A 26,232-nucleotide genomic window follows, 5' to 3' on the forward strand; every position below is an offset into this window, starting at 1 on the left:
TCATGCCAAAGTATTAAATTCTTTCTATCAAATTTTAAATTATTTTAATTAGAATACGTGACGCCAACTCCTATTAGATTATATATATATAAATATATTTTATATTAGAATTATTATAATGTGATTTAAATATTTTTCTAAAACTTTTTACGGTTCTAGATTAAAATTGATAAACATAATTTGTTTTGAATGAAGAAGATGAATCGTAAACATGCAATAAGATGGTAGAATTTGTTTTGGATTAAGAAAAAGTTTTTGTATTCGTTCTAACATAAATCGGACTTATTAATTTTAAAATATATTAGATAAAATAATTTTGTGACGGTGCGATTTATATGATTTCTACAAATAAAACTGGTAGAAAAAATTTATTTTGGATTAAAAAAAAAATCATAAACACGTGAAAGACAAAATTTGTTTTGAATTCAGAAAATGAATTATAAACATGCAAGTAGATATCTGTTGTCTTATGGAACGTAAGTTAATTTTCTTCTAATCTAATGGTGCTTATTTGTTCAATATACGATCCGATGGATAAAAATAATTTTGTGACGGTTTATACGATTCTACAATTAAAATTGGCAAGAAATATTTATTTTGGATTAAAAAAAAACCAAAAACACATGAAAGACAGAATTTGTTTTGGACTCATAAAAAGAATTATAAACATGCAAGTAGATATCAATTTCCTTATAAAATATAATTTAATTCTTTTCTAATCCAACGGTGCTTATTTGTTTAATATACGATCTAACGGATGATAAGTTTTTGATCCATAAAATTATACGTCCAAATTATCTCTCTTACGTTTATTATATATAAGTAAGTATATAATAAGTAAAAGGCGCCAAGGCATCGTAAGATAGTGCGGAGATATGAATTTAAAAATGATTTTAAATTATTAATTCAACTGATAATTTTATATATTTTTTAGTAATCAATTTAATTTTATATTAAATATTTAAAATATTAATTCAATCTTATGCTTCTTTAGAGTACGGGTACATTAATTATGTTGCCAGCGTGCACGAGAGAGGTAACTATAAAATTCTAAACATATTTTGAAAACAAAACGTGACTGAAAGAAAAGGGGGCGAAGCATGTTATACAAAACGACAACAAATATGCGTAGAATCTTGTTGAATAGTACTAGTATCTTATTTCACAAGATTACAAGAAATATAGAAGGAATATCTTATTCCATGAAGCGAAGGTTACAAACTTTTTTTAACTTAACGTTTCGTAACACATACTCCCTCTGCGACGTTCGACACGAATTTTAAAACGCATATAAAATATAGTTTTATAACATATTTTTAAATTTTTTATAAAACATGAATATTAAATTTTTATTCAGAAAAAAATTCAAAATAATTTATCAAACTACGTTTTATGAGAACATTATATTGTGTGTCGAGCCCCTGTCCTCCGTGTAAACAAATGAGGGGGGTGAGAGAGTACTACTAATTTTAGAAAAAATTTGGTTAAATGACATATACTTCTTACATATATTAAAATGGGATTAGAAAAAAAATAATAAAATTACTGAATAGTTATTGATATAGGGTCATTTTCAAAAGAAAACCACTAGACAGAGAACCCGGTAACCCTTACTTTATTTTTTATATTAGTTAGGGTTCAGCAGTTGCACATGAAAATGTCTTATGTATATATTATGTTTTTGAAATTATTTCTGAACACACACAATGATGAAAAAAATATATATTTAGATTTAGATCATAAAATATGTAAAATATAAGATTCTGCAATGGAACCTTAGTAATTTTATGTTGTTATTTTAAACATTGATTCTCTATTGAGTACGATCTTGATATATATATCGGATTGTCTATCCTGTGCCCTCAGGGCACAGGTTAAGCTAGTTAAGATGCTCTCTTTTTCTGACCCAGCACCTTGTCCTCTCTCCTGTTCACGTCAAACTAAACATCATAATTAATACTTTCTCGACTACCGTGTTTTTTTCTTAACCTTTTCAATTCTGAGAAACTTTCATTTAAAAATAAAATTATTAATAGATTTTTTTTGTTTTACAATAAGTAAAAATATTAACTTAATTTATTTGGTTTTACTCTTTTTACATATTATAAATATATAAATAAAAATATATAATTTTATTATGTTCACTGCATTATATTTAAAATATAAATTATTTGGAACTTGATAAACATGAGGTCAAAAAAATCACGTGTACTTCAATTTTACATTATCATTTATTTGATTTAACAAACATTTTACATATGCTAAAAATATAAATATGTTATATGCAAATTTGAACAAAAAATAGCATATGAGAAATATAAGAAACATAAAATTAATAATATTTGTAGAATTTCAAACATTCAAGATATTGTCATTACAGTAGATTTAACAATAACTAATATCATATATATAAATAACATAATATATTTTTATTTTACTTTAATATTCTTTACTCTTATTTTTATATTAAACTATATATTTATTTTAAAATATTAATTTATTTTATTTTTACTATACTTATTTTATTTAATAATAAAATAGTATAAAGTTTACAAGATCAACAATTTCTAATAACTTGTATAAAAATTTAACAAAGCACACATTTTTATAAAAATAGCAAACATCAGATTGAAAAGTAAAATTATGCATATCAATATCAATTGTCCTTTGATCTTCTGCGCGCCAAAAGTTTGAGATACCATCCTTCTCCGTCTCCTTGTTCCTTAATCACATTATTCACCTTATGATTTCATTCTTTAGTGCTTATATACAGTGCTTATATCCAGAAACTCAAATCTAAGCAGAGTCACCGGTACTACATAGCAGGTATTAACACTAACTTTACTTCTTTGTAATTTTGTTAGTATTGTTAGTATACATAATGTGTGATGTAGGTATGATATGTGTATATACTCTTAAATAATTATATTTTGATTTAGTTTAATAATGATGCAGAGGTTATAATATGATTGATTTGAATGAACTCCCCACTGATGATGGTGATGGTATTAGTTTTAATACATGTGGTGGAGAAATAGATGAACACCCTGTTGAAAATAATTTTGAGCCTTTTCTTGGTCAATCCTTTTCAAGTGAAGAAGAAGCTTGTAAATTTTATGAGATATATGCCAAAAGAAGTGGTTTTTCTGTTAGAAAAGGAAGATTCACAACAAGTAAAAAGGATGGAAAAGTGAATAGGAGAGATTTTTTTTGTCATCGTGAGGGATTTCCTGATAAAAAGATTGTGGATGTGAATAAGAATCAAAGAAACAGAGAGTCTACACGGTGTGGATGTAAAGCCTCAATTCGAATACTCTTGAAAAGATCTTTTGAGATTTTTCCGGAAGAATGGCATGTTACCAGATTTGTTGTGGAACATAACCACAAATTATTGCCACCTGATCAAGTACGTTTTCTTCCATCTTACCGTGCAATATCAAAAGAAGATGAAGAGCAAATTTTATTATATAAAGAAGCAGGGCTCTCTGTTAGACAAATAATGAGGGTGATGGAGTTGGAGAAAAATATGAGACACGGAGATCTTCCCTTTTTCCGTAAGGATGTTCATAATTTCTTAGGAAAAATTCGTCAAAAAAATGGACAAAATGATGTGATGAGTCTTCTGGAGCAGTGTAAAGTGGAGAAAATTGAAAATCCAAATTTTCAATATAACTACACAGTTGATGAACAAAATAGGTTGGAGCATATTTTATGGGTACCTGCATATTGCTTCAATGGCTACAAAAAGTATGGAGATGCTGTGGCATTTGACACAACATATAAGGTAAATTATTATGACATGCCTTTTGGCATATTTGTTGGAATTGACAATCATGGAAGAACAATATTATTTGGTTGTGCTCTGCTCAGGAATGAAACCCTGGACACATTTCAATGGCTGATGAAGGTACAAAATTTATTTGTAATAATTATATATATGACTATATATATATTTGTTTATAGTAATAATATTTTATATTCATAAATTTATATAGTTGCACATATATAAATTTTAATATGTTTAAATTTATTATTGTTTTGGTTGACAGACTTTTGTTACACTCATGAGAAAGCCTCCTCAGACTATCATTACAGATCAAGATGCATGTATTAAACAAGCTATCAAAGTTGAAATGCCATTCACTAAGCATGCATTTTGTATTTGGCATATCACCTCAAAATTTAGTAGCTGGTTTACCTCAATTCTCAGGGAGAAATATTTTACTTGGTGTGGTGAGTTTTATAAGCTTTATAAGTTGGATAATATTGAAGATTTTGAACATGATTGGCCTGAGATAATTTCAAAGTATAATCTGCAAGAAAATAAGCATATCAAAGGGTTGTATGAAGTGAAAGAATTTTGGGTACCATCCTATCTCCGTGGATATTTTTTTGGTGGCATGACAACTACAGGGAGATCTGAAAGTATAAATAGTTTTGTAAAAGGTTTTACAAATTCTCGCTCAAGTTTGACTCAACTTATGAAACAAGTAGGTTGTTTTACTTAAAAGTCATGTATATTATTTTAATTTATTGTGTTTTAAATTTATTGATTTTAATATTTAATTCTATAGGTTGATCTTGCTATTGAAGATATTGGACAGAGTAACCTACATCACACCATGTTGGATACTTACAGAGGTTCATCTTTAAGAACGTTGTCACCTTTGGAGGAGCAAGTGTATAATCTCTTCACAAAATTTTCTTTCAAAAAATTTCAAGAACAGTTTGAACGGGCAACTCTGTACCAGGTATCTAAATTGACCCCATCCATTTTTAAGGTGAAGTATTACAAATATTTACATTCACAGACACATGAGGTAATATGCGAGAATGATGTAGTGAGTTGCAGTTGCAAAAATTTTGAATTTTGGGGAATTATTTGTCGTCACATATTGAGTATGTTTCTCCATGAAGATCATTTTCAAATTTCTGTTAAGTATTTGCCATTACGTTGGTGTCGTGATGAATTTCAAGATGGCATGAGTGATCATTATACTTGTGAGACTATTCCTGAGAATTTTTATCCATGTGGAGAGGAAATAGCTGTTGAGGAAGAAGGTATGAGACGTGATCCTGCAGAAATTGTTCAGTGCCCTCCAACTTCCATCACAAAGGGACGTCCCAAGAAAGGAAGAATGAAAAGTGGAAAAGAGCTGGCCAAAAAATCTAAAAGATGTAGCTACTGTAAGATAGTTGGTCATAATGTTACAACTTGTCCAGAAAGGGGAAATTTTAGTGTGAATCATGAGGCAAAAAGGAAGAAAAATCAAGAAGACAAAAACTCCAGCAGCATAAATCCTATTTTGTGCTTGAAAATCTAGAGATCTTGTTAAATTTATTGTAATGACTATGTCTTGAATCTTTGAAATTCTAATATTAAATTAATGTTTCTTATATTTCTTAAAAGTGCTATTGTTTATTTATTTTTTTGTTTAAATTTGCATATGCTTACATATTATTAATGTTAGATAATTTCTCTATAATTTAAATAAAATACGTGTATTCACAATAACATATTTATATAAAGATGATATATTAACTTCAAAAATAATTATTACAATATATTATATTAAATTATATATTAAAATGTCCAACTGCAAAATTTAAAATGTGTCGTGGTGTTTAACATGAAATATAGAATATATTACAATATACATTGATATTTGAAAATTGAAAATATTATAATATATTAAAATATAATAATTTATTATTTTATTTATATCTCTGTTATAAAATATCAGAAATATTTTTACTTATTATAAAATATCATTAATAAAGTAGAAATATTTTTACTTATTGTAAAACAAAAAAAATCTATTAATAATTTTATTTTTAAATGAAAGTTTCTCAGAATTGAAAAGGTTAAGAAAAAAACACAGTAGTCGAGAAAGTATTAATTATGATGTTTAGTTTGACGTGAACAGGAGAGAGGACAAGGTGGTGGGCCAGAAAAAGATAACATCTTAACTAGCTTAACCTGTGCCCTGAGGGCACAGGATAGACAATCCGTATATAGATTTATTTAACATAACATAATATTTCTTTATGATCAATACTAAAAACAATTAACTTTTGCAGTCCTGGACACTTGAACATGAATCATTCCAATCATCCAGCTGCACATCAATTGTCGATTAATCTCAAGAACTTCTTCGTAAATTGTGTTATTCATTTGAGCGCTCGAGACCTAAACCATTCTTAGGAGTAACCTTTTATGTGAGGAGTTTTTACTGGTTTTCTCCAGTGGAAAGTCCCAATCCGTTTATTTTCTTTCATTTTCGTTGATTTCTTTGAATAAAATCAAATTTATTTGGATATTTGTGTCTCTCCTTTTGAAGTGTGTTTGTTTGTCTCTCCTTTTGAAGTGTTTGATCGTATTTCTGTTTAAAATGTTTGGACTTATTCGATGTGGGTTTTGTTGAAAATCAGCCTATGTTTAGAAAATTGGTTATATGTACACGTATCAAAGTCGTTGAGTACATGTGCGAGTTCCATAGTGTTCGACTTGAAGCTATAATTTGTTTGCTGGCTGATGATACATTGTTTTTAACTTTTAAATACGAAGTAATATTCTATACTTGTCATTTCCTAAATTTGGCAGTGAATTATTCGAAGAAAAAGACTGTTTATTAGGAAAAAGAAAATAATAATATAAGAAAAGGGAGGAGTTTTTAACATATTCATCCAATTTAATTCTAGTTATGTTTCAGGGAATCAAATTTTTACATGCCCAGGATCGATGGGGTCATGTAAGATCAAGATCCAAGTGGACACCTATAGTAAAACCACTCGTATCGTCGTGATCTTCTCTTGAATTCCTAAAACTTCTGCCGTTCCATTCCCGCATGGACATAGAAGTCGTCGATGTCTTGATTGTGCTACCGAATGCTCTGTGGAAGTCGGAACAGGAGATCGCTCATCTTGAGTTGGACTTACTACTCAGATAATTTCAACACTTATACGCTCCGCACTTGGCTACCCAGTTCAATTTAAATAATAATTTTTTTAATTGACTAAAATGTGTGTTTATTCAATCGAGATTTAATATAATCTAGATTTTAGATTATTTATAAATATATGAAATATTTAGTTATAATATAACATATTTCAAATTCTATGACAATTCATCATAGAATTATGTTATTTTGTATTCTCTAAACTGATGCAATTCAATAAATTTCATAATGTGTTTTACTTTAAAAATATTTGTAAAATGTTCTGAGACTTTTTTATGTTAAGATGCAACAATAAATCAACTCTGTGCGGCTCAATATATAATCAAAATCAATTATATATATATTTTCAATTTTTTGGAACAATTATTTTAGCCGAGACCTTTTAATTTTTTAATAACAAAAAGTAATTACAGAGTATCTAGAAAATAACACATCTTATATGAAACATAGACTTCAATTCGATAAAAAGTTATACTCTTTATAATAAAACACATAACTTTTTTTTACCTCGTTCCCAAATTTTTTTACTTTCGAGTTGAAAAATATTCCTGAAAAAATTGTGTTTCCTCAGAAAACCTTATATCCCCAAATCGTGAATTCACGGTCAAACAATTACATTCACATCCCGTCGTATCGGGAACTGGGTATTCTGGTGAGGCGATAGGCATATAGTACCGGTTATATGTATTTATTCCTGTCGCTAGCTCATTTTCAATTTTTGTTTGATTTCAGATTCGAAGACCATTATCACAATTCTACAAGGTATCAATTTCTGCTTAACATATTTTCTTGGTTGTTCTTTCATGTTTCTGGCGAGGTTTTGTATGTATGTTATGTTTTGTGTATTTAGGTATAAGAAATATTCTTGATTTATCACGTTGCGAATTTTCTAAAATCTCGAGGTGTTAGGGGGAGCCGCGAAAGATCTCCTTAACAGAATAACAGGGTAAATTATAGTGATAGACTGATAGATGGACAGCAAATAGATTTAGTTAACCCTATATCTGTACTTGTCTAAACTCTGAACTTGTTATACACTTATACAATGAGCTGCACTTTAGTTATTCAATCTTGTGATCTGCTAAATAAATGTTTCAGTTGGATATATTAACCTAACCGTAATTCAACGTTCAGTCGAAGCATCCTACCTTAATCGTCGCAATTGGGTGCTTCTGATGCTAAAGTGGTATTGGCTCCAAAAGATCAAATATGGATACTTATAGGTAGTAAATTTTACAAATTTCCCTAGTAGGTTACGTTATTAACTAAAACTACAAATAACTAGTATATGTTTTGTTCAATTTAATAAAGTTGGCCAAATGTTACATGAAATAATGAAAAGGAAGAATAAAATTTATATTTTAGATTTAGGGGAGAAAGTGGAAAGAACACTAGCAGGTGGTATATTGTGAATTTGTGATAATTGTGGTTTCCTAATTCTGTATCTTTTGTCTAGAGTTCTGATCCCTGTCTTTACTTTTCAATCGCTGGATCTGCCTAGGTGCATAGCAGCTTGTGCACATGACTATATTGAGGTTTCATACAAGTATATATATATAAATGCACTTGCGTGTGACTAAATTATTTAGATGCTGTATGATGCTAAAACCAATGCGGTCTGTTATTAGTATATGTTAGAAACACTAGTAGAGATGATTGTCAGAAAATGTGCTTGCATAATAATATCCACTACAGGGGATATCTTATGATAATGGTGGTTTCTTTTCTCTATATTCTTTGTCCAGAATTCTTATCCTGGTCTTTAATTTTATAATCTTAGGTGTTTATACACTAGTTAACCGAGGCTATTAGAAATCTAATTTGTGAGGGCTTTGTCTGTAGTTAAATTGTTTGTGTATGCAATTGTTTTTGAGGATCAAGTATCATCATGTATAATTTTGCTTTTAATTTTTCCCTATTATTGTAACTAAAATATGTGATAGTATAATTATGTTGGACTTTTTGTTTACTCATACTTTAACAAGGGTTGATACTTGATAGTAATAATAGAGCATGTAAAAATACCTCCGGGATAGAAATGTTTCTAGAATATCCATGGATAAGTAATCTTCCTGAAGATAAAATTCTCTCCCCATGTCAAGATTCTTTTATCATTATTATCAAGATCTAGAAAGTTTTAGAACACATTGTATTGATGTTGGAGATTAGATATGGTAAACAAGTCGGATCTCTCATGGAGAAGAACACATGAACATGTACATGTCATATGCTAAGAATATTTCCCAACCAGAATTCATTCACAGGGCCCAAACTAAGAAGAATGGAAGGTTTAGGCATTCCAAGTATGAATGAAGGAACACTTCATTCTGTTTGTCAAGCTTAAAACCTGTATCATTCCTCTATAAATTCTCATTCATTACATATTTTGGTTCATAATGAAATACGGATTTCATATAACTCAACTAAAAGTTTTTGAAGTATAAAGTATAAACTGTGCAAACTTAATAAATTTGAGCTTATTGTAATTGCATTTTTTAGCATGCAATGTTTTTTAATTATTTTTGAATTTATTCTTGCTTGTTATCAGTTAAAAATTCTTGAATTAATACTTGCTTGTTATTAGTCAACATTGTCATTTGATTTTTACGATATCCCTCGCCTGCATAATTAGAAAGGAGCATTGTCCAAGGGGGTTGACATTATGTTTTTACAGGAAAGAAGTTTTTCTTTTTAGCATGCTATTATGTTTTTTCTTAGACAACTGATCATTGCCTGAGGCAGCAGTAACTGGGCTGACCCCTGGGAAGCAATTTTAGTTCATCATACTTCTTCTATAGTTCTATTTCTATATAGCCTGATTTAGTTTCAAATATACTTGCATTAGTCTGGAATGGTACTTGCTTTTTAGTGACGCAATGGGTGGAGCTGTCTATTTCTTGCATAAATGAAATTACTTTTTGGTTATATATATTTTACCTGTTGTGCATGATCAAATACTTATTTCATGTTATCAAGCTGACGTATTTTAATGACAGAAGCCTTACTCTTTTAAAATATATACAACAAGATTTTGTCTGACGAAGCGCGTCGTATAACATAGGTGATGGGCACTTTATGATTTTTGTAGTGCTGGTTTTTGAATCAATATGGAGATTGGAGGATAGAGAGCTAATAGACTGAGTAGTTATGAACTAAAATTGTCTTTTCTGATTTAAGTAATTATCACATCAGTATATTATTGATGTTATTTGGTGGAGATTGTGATTATATTCATCTATGAGACTATGATATATTTTTGATGCATTCTCATTAACGGTCTACTTTATTTAGATTATTTTGTGAAAGATGGCAAACCCGAAGCAATTATTGAGCAAAGTTTTTGGAAAAATGAACTCTGCTCGAGTTATGAGGGAACTCTATGCAGACGCAACCCTGAAAAGCACCAAAAGTTTCCATGCACTCTGCACCACAGAGAAAAAGGTCGGACTTTCTGGAATACCACTGCACCACTATGGATCAAGCTTTCAACGTGGCATCCCTGGATTCAAGTGTCACCAAGTAATCCCGGGAGTCATGTCTCAGGGAGAAGTTTTTGCAAGGGGATATGCATCCGGAGGTGAAGCTATGCAGAAGGTTAAAGACGAGAGTCTAAAGCACGCCGGACGTGGTGTTCGTTCAGTGGCCAATGCTGGACGAAGTAGCAGTGCATCTGAATTTCAGGAGATTATGGCAGACTACGTGCACCAAGAAATGACCCGAACTTGGATCTTGGTCCTAATGAGATTGTTCCTGATTATTGCAGTCAAAGATGTTGTCGTGTCTCTCGTGTTTTCAGACTCAAAGGATGAGGCAGGTAACATAGATTGACGAGATGAAGTGAAGCAATTGCATGAAATTCGAGACAGAAACGAGAGGTTTGGTGCAAGCGATTTATCTTATAGACATTTATATTTGCTTTAAGTTTTGTAGCAGCAGCCAGCCAACTGGTATCTCTAGTTTGAGGATTGCTTTAGAATAAAGAATCAGCTGATGTAAATTGTGGATCATCTGCTTGTTTCCTTGGTTATCCCATATTATGGTTGCATAATAAGAAACTTCATTTCTGAGTTGATGTAGTGATGTCCTCAAAATGAACCTTTTTTTAAACTTCATTTTCATGTTTGCCTATGCAAAATAATATTAAAAATTTTCATAGAAATATAAAAATGTGCTTCCAATTTTTCTTATCCCAAAATAAAATTAAATATGGTCAAGATTATGGTGAACTTAAAATTCAACTTTTTTTAGTTTTTCACCTCAAAATAATGATTTGCGTTCGTTAAATTATCCAAATTTTGACCCATAATAATATATATTATTCAATTTTTTTTTAAAAATTATATCATTGATATATATAATTATTGTAACATATATTTTTCAGTTTTTAATAATTAGAAAAAAATACTTTTTTTATTTACCGTCAATATTCGATATATTCTCAGGCGGGGAGAGATTATCAGTGGTATAGACCCTGGCCATTTCAGTTGAAATCAATCCCAGAATCACCTCGAATTCATAATTATTCTCCTCTAATGGCGCTAAATGTGATCAGAAAAACCCTAATTTCCCTAAACCCACTTCAAATCAAACCCCCCTTTCCCCAATCTCGCCACCTCAGCTCCGCCGCCGCCGCCGTGGCCTCCTCCGACGACCCATCATCGTCATTCAGCTTCTCTGAAGCTCCTGAAAGCAAGCCGGACAAAGACGAGAGCATATACGTGAAGGGGGTGCCCAAATCGACGCCGTCGTCGTCGGTGACGATGCCGATGTCGTTTATGACGGGGTCGATAGTGGGGAAGAAGTTTTACAAGAAAGTGAGCACGAGAGAGGCTGAAGATGGGAATGGGTGGCATGTTATGCTTGATTATAGGACTTTGAAGACTCCGTCGAAGCGGCCTCTGAAGTGTCCTAATCATTTTCTTGCTATGGCTATAGCTGCTGAGTGGGATTATCAGGTATACCCATTTCCAAGTACCCGAGAATTTTATTCGTTTATCGAGATTATTCATTTATTGAGGTTCTACTGGATGTTTGTGCATCTGCTATATTGTACATTGCACCAAGTAAACTATTATCGAGCTTTTTAATCTACTTGATTTGAATTATATGTGTAGTTAATTGGATTAAACTGAAATGTTTTGGGGGGGGGGGGGGGGGGGGGGGGAGGGTTTGTGGGCTCAGTGTTGTTTTAGATACTGAAGTGTAACAAGTTTTACCTTGACTATAATTTTCGGGATTTGAGCCAGTCTTTTGTGGGGTTATGGTTATAAGTTTTTGATGCAACAGTGGAACTTGGTAATTATCCTAAGCAGCTGCCAAGTTATATTTTTGTATCAAGGAACCTGTTTTAAAATTTGGTGGGGCTGCGTGGAACATTATTTTTTAGGTAAAGATCGAAGACAAAATGTCCATTTTCGGCAAAAAGTGGTGGAGTATGGGAGAGACCACTGACAGTTACTATTGGGTCTATTTCAATTGAGGACCAGCTGAATAGGAAACCAAAATGAAAAATACTATGGTGTATCTCTTTTGATAATCAGGTTCAACAGCATTATTGTTAAACCGCAGTTGCATGTACCCCAGAACAATAGTTTATATTCCAATTATAAATGTGTTGAACCCTGGCGGTTCTCATTGAATACTGTATTGACATGCTTTGTAATTGATTCAATCCTTGTTACACTTTGCTTCGTACTTGGAATGTTATAAAGTTAGCACTGTAGCCTTGCAGCTTCTAAAAAATGAGAACAAATTAGAAGGGGAACTAAAAGTTGCAATTTTGATATGTTATCACTATAAAGCTTCTTTTACTTTATCTGAAATTTTCTTTTTTCTTTAATTTTACCTTCTATGCAGCAGCCAGTTATTTAGTGGTTGAATCTGCATTACTCCGTTCAACTAATTAGACAATTGTATCAAAAAAATAGAAACTCAACAGGATTATGATACAGTTTTATTGTGCTAGTATGTTTAGCTGTATTATAGCTGTGGATCACCAGATCAGTGGAAGTATTATGGCAGGAAAATTGCAAACAGATTTTGTTCTCCTGTTAGATAAGTTTTTAATTTATTATTCTGATTTTAAGTATTCATGAATTTTCTGCAATTGATATTCACATTTATTGTAAGAAGTAAGAATATCTTTGATATTTCTCTGTTTGTAGCTAATCATATCATATCAACATATTTTTTTGTTTTGCTTTGTTTTTTAACAGTTTTAATGGGCTTTCTGTTCTTTACTAAGATTGCTCAAAATGAAACTACTGTTTTGTATCTCAAATTTCATGATTTTCTAAGTTTCTTATCGTGGATTATGGGGAATTTATATTTAACGATATGGTGATTGTAGCAAGCAGATGGAATCAGGCCATTCACTATGCCTATTATGAAGCTTGCATGCACTGCTTTGGAAAGAGTTCCTCTCACAAGGTCGAAGATAATCGATCATTTGATGCAGAGGTTTCCTCAAGATTTGGTATTCTGCCGTGCTCCTGGAGATAATGACCTTACTAGTGGTGTCCTTGGTATGTATATTTTTAATAATTCGAATTACCTTATTACTTGTTTCAAGAAAATAAGATAGTCAGATGTTGATGCTAAGTTGCTAACTGAACTGGTTAACAAATTTAAGCTATGCGTGTAGCCCTTTAGACCTAAAGATGGATTTTGGATGTAGGAAAACATTTGTCTTGTCCTGTGATATAGATGTCATAACATGTTCTTTTATGACCCCATTTCAAATGTAGGGTGATGAAATTTCAAGACTCGGTTCCATATTTTACTCGCTATGCAGACCTGCATCTTAAACTTAATTTGCCTAATAGCCAGGGGCTTCTAATATAGTAATATAGACACTGTTATAGTATGTTGATGTGAGGTACAAACTGGTCAATGGACTCTGTTAGTTGCTGAAATAAACTTAGGGATACTACAGCATAGTACGTATCCGATAATTATGATCTAATTAGGGACAACAGACAGCCTAGCAATTAGTAAGCACTTATGATGGGTTAAAGCTTGTAATTTAACTCTGCATTTATACTCAAGTTAGTTATTTTTTTAGGCCAACTAGAAGTGCCATTTTAAGTGTTTGATTGTGTATTAAAGTTTTCACTTTCTAAGCTTCACTATGGAGATCTTTATAATTTATTAATTTTGCCTCGCGATTTTTAATCTGCAGAACGGCAAGAGGAGAAGATTGATCCTTTACTTAAGTGGGTAGAATCTGAGTTTGGCTTTAAGCCTGTACTATACTCCAGCTTTTTTGGGGGTAAGCAGGATGACGGACTTGTGAATGCAATTAAGAGCCTCCTCAAAGCAACAAATGACTGTGAATTGGCAGCTATTGATGCTCTTGCTTCGGCAGCCCACTCTTTAATTATTGCCATTGGAATCTTTCGTGGGAAATTGCAGATTGATGAAGCCATCGAATTAATCAGACTTGAGGAAGATTTGCAGGTATCTTAAAATCCCACGCCTTTGACCCAAACTTTCCAATGATGCAAGAGAAGAAAAAAAAAAAATCCTGTATTTATATGGATGACAATATGACATTACATGATGAACATTTAATTACATCAAAGAATCTTTGTCAATATTAAGTTACGTATATATTTTATGAAATTTGCAGGTTGATAGGTGGGGTCTGGTTGAAGGTGGCCATGATCTGGATGTCGCTGACCTTAAGGTTCAAATAGCATCTGCTGTTGTGTTTCTTGGACTTTCAAGAAGATTTTAAGCACTATGCAATTTACCAGTTATAATAAATTAGGTACATGATAATCTACCTTTTTCATTTAGATCTATGTTGGTTTGGTTTCCTTATACAATTGATCATGTGTATTGCTGAAGAGCTTGAATCAGTCTTTGTTGTGTATTGCACTGATGGCTCTAGATTGCCTGATAATCACAATAAGACCTTTTTACACAAATACTATATACTTGTTTTTCCTTAAATCCGACTGACTAATAGGTAGTACATTCCATAAGTTTTAGTTGTTGTGGCAACCTAAATGACCATCTCTGCGGGTGATGTATACTGCAGCCTGTTTAATTTGCTTCGTTGCAAGTCTGGAAAAGTTGAGATGCTGAGTACTTGTGCGTCAAGGAATTTCGTGGCAGCACTTTAAGCACACTGGTGGCTGTTTCTTTATATTACAATAGCAGCAAGAAGTCTCGCAATTACTGCTGCACCCTATGACAAGAGAATCTTGTCAATTTTGTTGAGAAATTATATATTTTTTGTTACCTAATCTGTTCTTTATGCTAGGTCATAAAAGATTTAGTTAAAAACACGTTAACGCAACTTTGTCACAGAAGCCTTTTTAGTTACATATCTAAGTTGCTTACCTGTGACAGTTATGTACTGCGAGGAGTCAAGCGTTTGTGGATTTATGAGCAATGGAAGCCGTGTGCTCGCTTCAACATCATTCCCGAGTTGAAGGCAAATCATAAAACACAAAGACAAAGCTGCTGGAAACAACTTCATGATTGGTTTGGTAGTAACAATGTGCACTTGATGTTTGGTAGCTGCTGAGTTGGTTGTGTGTTCTCATAGATGATCTCTATATAGTTGGATTGACAGTTAAATTTTGTTATAAATTGATAAACTCCTTCCATATGACAGGAATAAAATTATAAATACTGCAATCTTCTCGTTCAGTGGTACCGATTGTGAGTGAATCATTCAATGGTTGTGTGACTATAAGAATTGCATCCAAGAAGATTTGCTAATACATTAGATTGAGATTAAGGGTATACTAGAAGGATCACACTAGTTTCATGAACGTTAAAGCTAAAAATATTCTGTTAGCGTATAGTATGACTATTAAATTATACGAGTACACAATTTAAGGGGATACTAATAGATCATATAAATGTCCAAATAGGTGAACATTCTGTTTGCATTAGTTTAGCTTCTGCATATGAATCTTATGTGAATAGTTTCGATCAGTAATAATCAAATCTTACACCAAAATAAATGAGGCTGAAGTATTTACAGACTGACAGCGAAGTTGAAAATTTCACCCTTCATATCTGTATGATTTAATTTCCACGGAAAAAGGTACACATCTCCATAGAGCAAACACAATTTATTGTACAAAAAAAATTGATTTGCAACTATTTTTACATGCCATCTAAATAGACAACAAACAGAAACATGTTCTGAACACCATGCATAACATCATCTGGATGTTCGGTGACTTATTCAACACACTGAGAGCTAGAAGATGCCCAGTCGAATGGTATGAAGTAACCAATATTTCAGTACAGTAAAAGACAAGGTCAGCCAACCTGATTATGTAAATTGTCGACGTTTTTATCTAAAAGAACTAGGAAGATCTGATGGACAAATACAACCAGGTCAAAAATTATTACAACCAGCTATAAGATAATCTGTTCTTTCAAATAATCCAGAATATGGTTTTGTTTAAGGTTCTCATTCTTCCAAAAGCTATTATGCGCCTTTAGCCTCAAGCTTCTTGATGTTGCTGATCTGCTTTCCAGGGTTCAGTCCCTTGGGGCAGGCACGAGCACAATTCAATATTGTGTGGCAACGATATAGCTTGAATTCATCATTGATTGCATCGAGTCTTTCACTAGTGTATTCATCTCGGCTGTCCATAATCCATCTGCACAAAACAAATTATTCAATCCAATATAAAAATCCACTGAGAACCTCCAATATATATGCAGTACCGAAGACAAGATAATACGACGATAAATCCACCCATTCTATACTATCATTGTAGCCTGGTGGATACCCCTCCTCTTTCTGTAACAAGAGGTTGAAAGAGGCACAAGTGTGCAAGTACTAGACACATACCAATTCTTCTTCAAAAAACATTTAACGATTTTATTTGAGCAAATGAAAGGCTTAGCCATTGCTGTATAGGATTAGGGATCTTCACTTCATACACCAGAAGAGGAAACAGTTACTTATTTAAGTACTGGAATTATACAAATACAAGATGGAAGTATAGTATTACTAAAGAAATCGCTTCAGCCCCATACATGAATACACATCTTTGACAAACTTGAAGATGCAACAACAATGTTGTCACATGGAAGATTATAACTTCAAAATTGTCCGAAGCAGTGCTAAAGCGATTTTCAACAATAAAAAAAAAATACCAAAAACTAACCTAATTTATAAAGTATTTATATGATTTTTTTTATAACAAGCAATTTATTCAATAACACTGAACAACAGAAAGGCCACATAAATCAACAAGTAGATCAGATCATCACAAAACGATGAGCTCCTTATTAACTAAAAAAGTTAATTTTCCACATTGAAAGACCAGAGTTTATCATCAAACTCATTTGAAGAATTAATCAAAAATATCTCAATAAATATTTGTAACATATGCCCAAATCGTACAAGCTGATAACAACCATTGTAAGCATAACATGACAACTTCTCTCGGGATGACCTGTAGTCGGGAAAAACAAGACAATATGCAAACTGTATATGGCTCACCCCTCAACCCATTGAAATTTATCTTGCTTTGTTTTAAGTTACAAAGTCGCATGCTATAACCTTGCTTGATGAACTACTGCTCTACACAAGAGACTAAACCGGTAAGAGAAGTGCAACCAGTAAAATTATCACCACCTTTGCTTGCAATATAACAAGTATATATTATCATATCAGGCAGCTATAGTTTTGCTTACAGGTTTCTTGTTGATGCAAAAAATGACACTTCCAGAGAATACTTAAAACATGAATCATAAATCAAATTTTTATTAGTAAGCAAATAATCACATGAGGCAACTGGTAGTTTGCTAACTTATTCATGTTGATGCAAAGAATACTTCCCAGATGGACTTGAAACATGAAACATTACGCAGTACTACATGCACCAGCTCTGACTTAATTCCAGTGCTAGTGTAAAAAACACAAGTAGAAAATCAGCGATATGCCAATATGTTAAAATGTCACAACGAATCCACACATAATCTACCACAGGACAGGGGCTATTATAGTTCACATGCCCAGCTACTAAATAATCTCATATGAATAAGTAACCTTATATAGCAACAGCAATCAGAAATCACAACATCATAGGCAAAGAAATGAATAGTGGGTGCTGACTACGTACAAGTTCCAGCATGCAAGTCAAACCCAATTGTGTGTAATACAACACAGCATTTAGTTTATCTTTATCACAGTGAAAAACAAATATAGTGCAAGAAGCCTAGAATGCTAATTAAATCATCCATTATACAAATCCTTTCACCAAAATGTATTCAAATAAGGAATTATGTTTTCAAACAAATCGCTTCAAACTCCACCCGAAAGATCTCCTCAAAGAATTATTAAATAATAGTGATAAGAGAATTAGAGAATCCAAAAAAAAATTCTTCATAATGAATCGCATATGGGGATTTGACTGATTTGAGCAGGGGAAAACCTTTAACCAAATAACGCAATAGCAGTACACAAAAGAACAGTTCAACACACTATATAAAACAGCATTACCAAGCTAAAGACCCAGGAACTGAATGGCTGTATCCTGTATATAAGAACTATGGCTCATGAGTGACTCCAAAATAAAAGTTCAAACCATTTACAAATGAACCAACCTCGAGCACAATTTGAGGCTCATTAGGATCGAGTCGACTGTGAGCATGTCAAACTCTGCTTAAAGATCACAAGCTAGCATTGTTATAGATCAAGAGCAGGTTCACATTTAAAAAATCAACATTTTATAATGAATAATACATTATATATGATAAATTTATACACTTACGTTGCGGTCACTTGGATTGAATGGAATGAGTAGGGGATAGAATGAAAGATTATAAAGAAGCTTTATGGAGAAAGAAGAAGATATGAGAAAGTAGTGACTAAATACAAGTGAGTCTAAATTTTCTATATTGAAAGGAATGAGTAGGGGATTGAATGAAAGATTATAAAGAAGCTTTATGGAGAAAGAAGAAGATATGAGAAAATAGTGACTAAATATAAGTGAGTCTAAATTTTCTATATTGTAGATTGTAGAGAAACATGATGAAGAAGTAGAATGAGCATTCCTTCCAAGAGATGGGTTAGATTTCTATTGCAAATAGCTTGGAATGGAATGAGTTGAGTTTCATTTCATCCAAGTGAACGCGGCCTTAGCCTCTTCTAAATACTAACCATTGATATTCATATTGTTTCATAAATGGATAAGCCTATTTTCCACTTAGCCGAGCTTGCAACGAAAGCTCACCTAAGCACAGTTCAATACATTTCTAATTACTTATTCTGCATAGGCCGGCCAATACAAAATAAACACCTTAACCAAGAAAAAACATAAAACAAAGCAAAATCCATTCTAAATCAAAAATCAAAAGATACCATATACACAAATACGACAAAATGAATGACGAAAAAAGAAAAGATACCTATTGGCATGAAGAAGCGCAGCAGGGCCAAGATAAGACTCAGGATTCCACCAATAGCTGGGACAAGAAGTACTACAACAAGCACACAAAATACACTCATACATCCCATCCAACTTAGCCCTATCTTTCTTACTCTGCAATATCTCTTTCCCAGTTTTATTCTCACTCTTCCTCTTCAACCAAGGCTCAATACTCTTATACTGATTATAAAAATTAGTCATATCCACCACCAAATCTTTAATCACAAACATATGGGGCAATGGGGTGATCATCGAAGCCTCTTTCGCATCCGAAATCTTTGTCAAACAAGCCAACCCATTACACCCATCAATGTTCATAGCACAAGACCCACAAATCCCCTCCCGACAAGATCGCCGAAAAGTCAGGGACGGGTCAAGCTCGTTCTTAATTTTGATAAGGGCATCTAGAACCATGGGCCCACATTCAGAAAGATCGATTTTGTAGTCCTGCAGCTGGGGCTTCGACGGGTTTTCGGGGCTCCATCGGTAGATTTGGAAGGTCTTGAGCGTGGGGTTGGATCGGGCCGTGGGCTCTCGGGTCTGGGACTCGATTTCGGTGGCGTGGGCCCTAAAAATTTGCAGTTTTGAGAGCTGGGTCAGATGGGGTTTCGTGATTGCGCGCCGGAGAAGGCTGGTCGCCATTTTCTTGATGCAGAGGTGTATGTATAGGTGAGTGTGTAATTGGGTTGCTGTGTTTTTTTGGAGAAGATGAATGTATAGGTTAGTGTGATTGGGTAGGTCTTTTTGTTTTGTGGGGTTGGTGTGAAATGACGAAAATGGGGTTTTTATGATTTGAGTGTGATGTTGGGTTTGTTGTGGGGGAGGGAGTGTGAATAGGGTTGAAAGGTAGGGGTAGATTTGGAAATGTGGGAGTTTGAACGGCGGTGTGATGACGTGGAGGGATATTCGCCGTCCGGTGGTCGTGTGGTGAACTCGTGGAGATGTGTAGGCTTGGAAATGAACTAAAATGTTGAAATAAGTGATTAATCATTTATAAAGCCCATTAATTTTTTTCTTTAGCGAATTTAGCACACCAATTAAACACGTGAACTTTTAACTCCTTTCATCTTTTGGACAACCAAAATATATAATCCTACTCTCATTTCATTAATCATATTTGTTTAAATAATTTTTTTAATAATATTCATCGTGTTCTTTATCTCAGACAAATTTTCTGTTGGTTTTGATACTAGTGATTGCTAATTCAAATTCAAATATTTTTAAAAATCATTGTACAAACTATAATTATATTTAGTTTGACGAATGAGAATTCGCTATATTTTTTTTATAATGATCGAAAATAAGAATAAAGTTTGATACTGTATTTAATATATGCGAAACTTGTAACATGAAAATGAAAAAGCAATAACTAAAAATATGGGCCAAGCCCATTACATTCGCGTGCAGATCAATATTACATGTATTCGTCATATTAGCGTTTGATATAAATTACGGGTAAAATGGCTAATTCATAACAAAGCTGCTTAAAAATTTGCAGTTTGATCATGGAGTTGAAAAAACTTTCAAACACATAACTTTGTTTTAAATAACTTTCAATCGAACGATCGTGCTGGTGGAAACTTACACAAACATTAAAGTGGCTTTGACTTTTAACGTCTCCGTTAAAAACCCGTGTACCCGACCCGACCCAAGCTTACACCGACCCGACCCAAGCCTAGTTACATCTAATCTAAATACAAAATAAAACTTAAAACACTTTATTACACTATAGCAGTGGCGATTGAGTTTTTGAGCGGGAAGCGAGCGAGCGAACTCAACTGAACTCACCGGCGACAATTTCTCAGTTTCGTGCATAATGGAGTAAGTTTCCTCTCAAATTCTCTTCTTGATTCAGTAAACCCTCTTTATTCGTATGTATATTATGTGTCTATAAACCCTAAATTCGTATGTATATTATGTGTGTATACAGGACTGTTCGAATTGTATTGTTTAACTCCCTCTTAACCTAAAATCCCGGAAATAGTTCATTTGATAGTGGGGAACATGGTGCTTTTTGGACACTGTAAACTTGGTTTCCTCTATCAACAATATGCTAGTTTTTTGTGACTGTAACTGAAGTTGGGATGATAATCCTTTTACTATTGTAACTGCAGGGGGAGGATGATTATTATGTTTGGAATGATGTATTTGCAGTATTGTTCTTCGTCCAGTGATGTTTTTGAAAGAGCGTATTTCCGTTAAGTTTTTAACAGAGTTAACGTCAATTACTGATATGCAAGTTTTTTAATACTTCATTAGTTGACTGTAAGCTTTTTCAACTCCATGACCAAACTGCAAGTTTTTAAGCAGCTTCGTTATGAATTAGCCATTTTACCCTATAAATTACTGAAACGGTTTTTCTAGTGTGTGCCATGGGCACAAGCTAAGCGCGGAATTTGATAAGTTTAAGAGATTTTGATTGGCTCTCATATTTTAATAATGGTGGACCCCCTGCAAATATATCAACCACACCAATCAAAATCTCCCAAACATATCAAATTCCGCGCTTAGCATGTGCCCATGGGCACACACTAGACAAACTCTTACTGAAATTATGTTTAACTCTTGTAACAAGACCCAACTACAATCCTCTATGATCCGATCAAACAGAGAAATCATTGACCCTTTACTAACTTGTGCTACTACTAAGCAATCGGATTTAAGAATCATGTTCTGACATTGATTCCGCTTGATTCAACTTAAAAGCAGTAACTCCCCTCTCGGAAGCACAATCAGCACATAGTTTGTCCGTTAGCGCTAGATAGAAAAAGAAAAAATAGACATGTAAATAGCTTGGTGGTTATATGATTGAGTTCACTAGAGTACAAAATATAAAAAAGTACTCCCTCCCATTTCTTTACAATTTATTTTTTTGGATTTCCTATCAAATTCTTTAAATTTCAAAACTTACCAAAAATAGTTAAAGGGTCCAACCACTTATCCACTTTTATTTAGTTTTCACACTACTTTTACTCCACTATCTTCTTTTTATATATTAAAAATTAATGGGTCCCACCACTTCATCCACTTTTCTTTATCTTTTCCATTACTTTATACATATTTCTTAACCTCCGTGCGTCTGATAAGAAATTGGCTGATAAGAAATTGGAGGGACAGATAGAGTAATACTTAAGTAATAAGAAAGTTGGACAATACATCGTAGATAATCTGATACATTTTCCCTTGGGACAACTTTTGCTTGATTGACAACTTGATGGGGATAGAAAGAAGGAAGTTGGCCGCGCACCGATGCATCGGCTCTCAAAGCCTCTTTGATGACCATCACCTTTGCCATTTCAGAAGAAAACAGTCTTTGCCAAAGTGCCAATCCACTGTAATAACTTGAATCAAGTCCCCTCTTGCATTTCTAAATACAATCACTGTTCTAATAAACTGATACTCATTGAACATCACAGCATCAACCAAAACCTTGATCATCGCCTCCTGTGGTATAACTTCAACTAACATTGGAAGTAAAGCTTTTGATGAACTTCTTTGGACCTCTTTTCATTGTTCAAGATAACTTCTAGATGATGCAATTACTACATTTATTTGAGTATGTTGTATGCTTGTTATTCCATACCACTTCATTTCTAGCTTTCCATATATCCCAACAAACAATAGCCACATCTGCACATTTATTCTTATTGCAAGCTGATTGAATCTTCTCCCCCCATGGAACGTATCATCCACTTCACATCGGTGAAATTTTGAAATCACCCACTACCAGCACTGAAATACTATAAGCACGTTACTAAGGCATGAGTGATCGTTTTATTGTCTTCTCAGTAAATAGGACATGCACAAACTACTTGTACTTGTTTTTGTTGAAGCATTATTTTGGCTGGAAGACAATTTAAAAGATATCGCCAAACAAGAGCATTATTTTGTTGAAGTATAATAAATTTCACTCACACTAATAATATTTATTATAGAAGAGTCCAGTATACACATAAGCCACTCATTTAAAATCAGTCCTACGTTATTTATTTTGGATGCCGAAAGTTACATTGTTAAATACCTCAGTCTTGTACCTCCTGTAAATTATGTTTAGATAAACTATTTATACTCAGTGCCTTGCATTTTACAGTGCGTACAAAACGGACAACATCTATATTTAGATAAAATTAATAATAAATTATCTTAATTTAGAACAACAGAGATGGTAAAGATTGAAGCCATGGAGCTTTCAATGCATTCTGCATAGCAACAAAGGAAAGTTTCATCATCTTTTCAAGAACCTTCTTCCATTTATGGCTTCTTTCTTTTAACAACATATTTTATGCTCCCATTTTCACATATATAGATACCCCTCTGCCTTGGCCTCTCTCATTTCCTTTTATTTTGTTGTAAGCTCTAGCAAGAATCTCTAATGTCCTCCGTAAGTTGTTTTTTTTTTTTTTGATTAAGAATGAATATTTGGATTATATTGGCTTGCGATATTATTTGTTTCATGCTGGAGACAGGATCACAGGAACGTAATGTGTGTGTTATTGCCTGCACAATTGTTCTAATGAATCACTTTATAAGTTCATTTCTTTTAATGATCATGCCCGTTGATCGTTCATAATGAAGCCTAGGCAAAATCCTAGGCAGGCTAGGGTGTCCTGTAATAACTTTCACCAAATTGCTGGTTTTGGATAATATTTGGTTAAAATTTCTTCCTGAAATTTCATGGTAAATGTTACATGGCATCTGAAGTCTGAAGATGGTTTCTTCTGTCTGCAGTGACAAATATAATTGGCTTAATTTATCATATAATAGATATTATTTTCCCTGTTGAATAATGTTTGTTATAACATAAGATCCTGTGAGGGCCTTCCTCCAGACACCTTAAGATGTTAGATGAGTTGTTGCAAATTGCAATCGTACCATGGTTACTTACTCCCCTCAGTTTTAACTGAGAGGTGAAGGATTCAAACTTTAGTCTATATAGTTATGTAAATTTAAAAGTATGCATTTGATCATCTTAGAATAACTCAAGAAGCAATGCCAAAGTAATGAGAATATCATATATTTCAAATATTTTTCTACTCAGATGATACTCTGTAGTAATTTATATTTTTATTAGTCTGTATCTCACCTGGGAGCCACATTGATCAGCAACAAGGCCGGCCATTGCCGAAATTCGGTGAATGGGATGTGAACAATCCAGCATCAGCAGATGGTTTTACAGTGATATTTGCAAAGGCTAAAGATGACAAAGGTGGTGCTGCAAACGGGGGAAAGCCGGGCAACGATGTTAAACCACAGAACGACAAGCCTAAGGTATAGACTCCCGTGTTCTTCTAAATCATCCCCTAACCTGAAATTAACATACATTATTGCTCATTGTTCTTGGTGCAGAAGAAATGGTGCTGCTGTTTCTGAGCATATTTCAGCAAGGTGTGTTGATGACAGAGTTTGAATTAGCCTCAAGTGCTGGAAGATCAAGTGCAAGGGGGCTCTTATCTTTTCCCTTATTTTCAATATGTATCAGTAAGCACATTGATATGAATGTATATTAAGGGGTAAAGATGTGTCACACTAAAGATATATTGTTCTCTCATACTATAAAGTATGTTTTTTTTGCCTGATTACAAAATGTCTTGGTTATCTTTATGCCTCTTGCCTGATTAATAACAATTACGGTTTATGAACATCTTCTAAATCAAACATCACTAGTTCACGGGGCTGATCTAACTGCGCAAAAAAGATGTAAGACGAGCGAAGTGCAGAGTGACCGTAGCATATCAGTGCCTGGAGTTTCAAAATCACAATATACGAACCCTGAACTATAAATTCTGGCGATAGATTGAGCAAAACATAGAATTTGATTAGTAAACACAAGAAACAATGAAGGAATATCTGTAACATGCCTTAAGAAAATTTAGAAGGAAGCGGAAGAAAGAAATTGAATGACAGACAGAACAGCCACAGATCTAAACACTCCAACCCTGAGATGAGAGATGAAAAGGAAGAAGGTGTAGCTTTGTCGTCTTCGTGTTTATGAGACATGACTCTGATGATCACCCTCTGCGACAGTGGCCATTAGCTCCACTGATGAAGTAGAAGAAACCTGGATGGTCCAGCTTAAAGATAGTGTCACCACTCTTGGAGTAAAAGCTAGGATGTGTAGAGTTGCAATTTTTGTAGTCTTCCTCTTTCACCTCCATCACTGAATCCTTCTTATACTCAAAACCTAGGCAAATAATATATTTCATAGCAATTCAAATCAATGAACTAATTCTTTCATGCAGTATATAAGAGTGGTTACTAGGTACTACAGCAGGATCCCCAGCATTTTAGGACAGAGTGGTGAACATGGACTAATCCAAGATACTGGAAATAATGGTCTGTAAAATTTTACATTCACTTGAAATCAAAACAAAGCATCAATCAATCAACTGAAATTGGCGCAGCTAAGACCTGAACTAATTTTCAGAGGTGATTACCAAACTTAAACATAGAGTGAATGTGAAGTTTGCACTTCTATCAGGCACAAACAGTACCTAAATAAAGATGATTGGACTTGAAGCCTTTAAAACAAACTTAAGTATTGGATACCAGACATGCATATATGTTGCTTGACTCTAATTTCCTATTCCTTATAAATGAACACCATATACTACTAGTACACCGTCTTTATCAGTCATCACCCATGTCCTCCTTAACAGGAGTGCAAATGAGCAAAGTTGTTTGTAAACAAATTTTGATAAAATAGTACAATTTTTTTTAAAAAAGCAAGTGCATGATTTGGCTCATAAGCAAGTACGTACTTGTAAGTCCAGTGTGGATTTATAATTACTATCCTTAAACCATTACGAAAATTAATTATAATTAGCACTATTGGATAGTCCAGTGGTGGGTTTATCCTCCGT

The 26,232-nt window shown here is 33.2% G+C and overlaps 3 protein-coding genes and 1 long non-coding RNA gene across 5 annotated transcripts; 3 read left to right on the plus strand and 1 right to left on the minus strand.

Annotated features, from left to right (window-relative positions):
• Nucleotides 1–2,965: 2,965 nt before the first annotated feature.
• Nucleotides 2,966–5,324, plus strand: LOC108226116 (protein FAR1-RELATED SEQUENCE 11-like). The gene is made up of 4 exons (XM_017401066.2): nt 2,966–3,907; nt 4,050–4,490; nt 4,575–4,751; nt 4,812–5,324. Exons 1-4 carry the CDS (start codon nt 2,966–2,968, stop codon nt 5,322–5,324), a joined length of 2,073 nt encoding a protein of 690 aa, XP_017256555.2.
• A 2,146-nt stretch (nt 5,325–7,470) lies between these two features.
• Nucleotides 7,471–11,031, plus strand: LOC108224767 (uncharacterized). Its single transcript, XR_010284756.1, has 3 exons — nt 7,471–7,611; nt 7,692–7,721; nt 10,251–11,031. It is a non-coding gene; the product is annotated as an uncharacterized LOC108224767 (long non-coding RNA).
• Nucleotides 11,032–11,383: 352 nt separating this feature from the next.
• LOC108224715 (uncharacterized) lies at nt 11,384–15,620 on the plus strand. 2 transcript variants are annotated; one of them, XM_017399414.2, is made up of 5 exons: nt 11,384–11,914; nt 13,309–13,483; nt 14,140–14,417; nt 14,590–14,730; nt 15,004–15,620. In XM_017399414.2, the coding sequence occupies exons 1-4, from the start codon at nt 11,492–11,494 to the stop codon at nt 14,695–14,697; spliced, it is 984 nt and encodes a 327-aa protein (XP_017254903.1). In that variant the 5' UTR covers nt 11,384–11,491; the 3' UTR covers nt 14,698–14,730; nt 15,004–15,620. The 2 variants fall into 2 exon arrangements, with proteins under 2 accessions (XP_017254903.1, XP_017254902.1); XM_017399413.2 differs by having other exon boundaries at nt 15,318–15,620.
• Nucleotides 15,621–16,120: 500 nt separating this feature from the next.
• LOC108224240 (succinate dehydrogenase [ubiquinone] iron-sulfur subunit 2, mitochondrial) lies at nt 16,121–20,126 on the minus strand. The gene is made up of 2 exons (XM_017398756.2): nt 19,353–20,126; nt 16,121–16,591 (listed from the first exon to the last, which is right to left on the minus strand). Exons 1-2 carry the CDS (start codon nt 20,012–20,014, stop codon nt 16,417–16,419), a joined length of 837 nt encoding a protein of 278 aa, XP_017254245.1. The 5' UTR covers nt 20,015–20,126; the 3' UTR covers nt 16,121–16,416.
• Nucleotides 20,127–26,232: the final 6,106 nt, after the last annotated feature.

This window comes from Daucus carota, chromosome 6 (assembly GCF_001625215.2).
Source record: "Daucus carota subsp. sativus chromosome 6, DH1 v3.0, whole genome shotgun sequence".
NCBI lineage: Eukaryota > Viridiplantae > Streptophyta > Magnoliopsida > Apiales > Apiaceae > Daucus > Daucus carota.

Coding starts and splice junctions, on each gene's coding strand:
- LOC108226116 (XM_017401066.2), top strand. CDS start 2,966: ATGATTGATTTGAATGAACTCCCCACTGATGATGGTGATGGTATTAGT. Junction 3,908..4,049: donor CATTTCAATGGCTGATGAAG/GTACAAAATTTA, acceptor TTTGGTTGACAG/ACTTTTGTTACACTCATGAG. Junction 4,491..4,574: donor TGACTCAACTTATGAAACAA/GTAGGTTGTTTT, acceptor TTAATTCTATAG/GTTGATCTTGCTATTGAAGA.
- LOC108224715 (XM_017399414.2), top strand. CDS start 11,492: ATGGCGCTAAATGTGATCAGAAAAACCCTAATTTCCCTAAACCCACTT. Junction 11,915..13,308: donor CTGCTGAGTGGGATTATCAG/GTATACCCATTT, acceptor TGGTGATTGTAG/CAAGCAGATGGAATCAGGCC. Junction 14,418..14,589: donor GACTTGAGGAAGATTTGCAG/GTATCTTAAAAT, acceptor TGAAATTTGCAG/GTTGATAGGTGGGGTCTGGT.
- LOC108224240 (XM_017398756.2), bottom strand. CDS start 20,014: ATGGCGACCAGCCTTCTCCGGCGCGCAATCACGAAACCCCATCTGACC. Junction 16,592..19,352: donor GCGCTTCTTCATGCCAATAG/GTATCTTTTCTT, acceptor TGTTTTGTGCAG/ATGGATTATGGACAGCCGAG.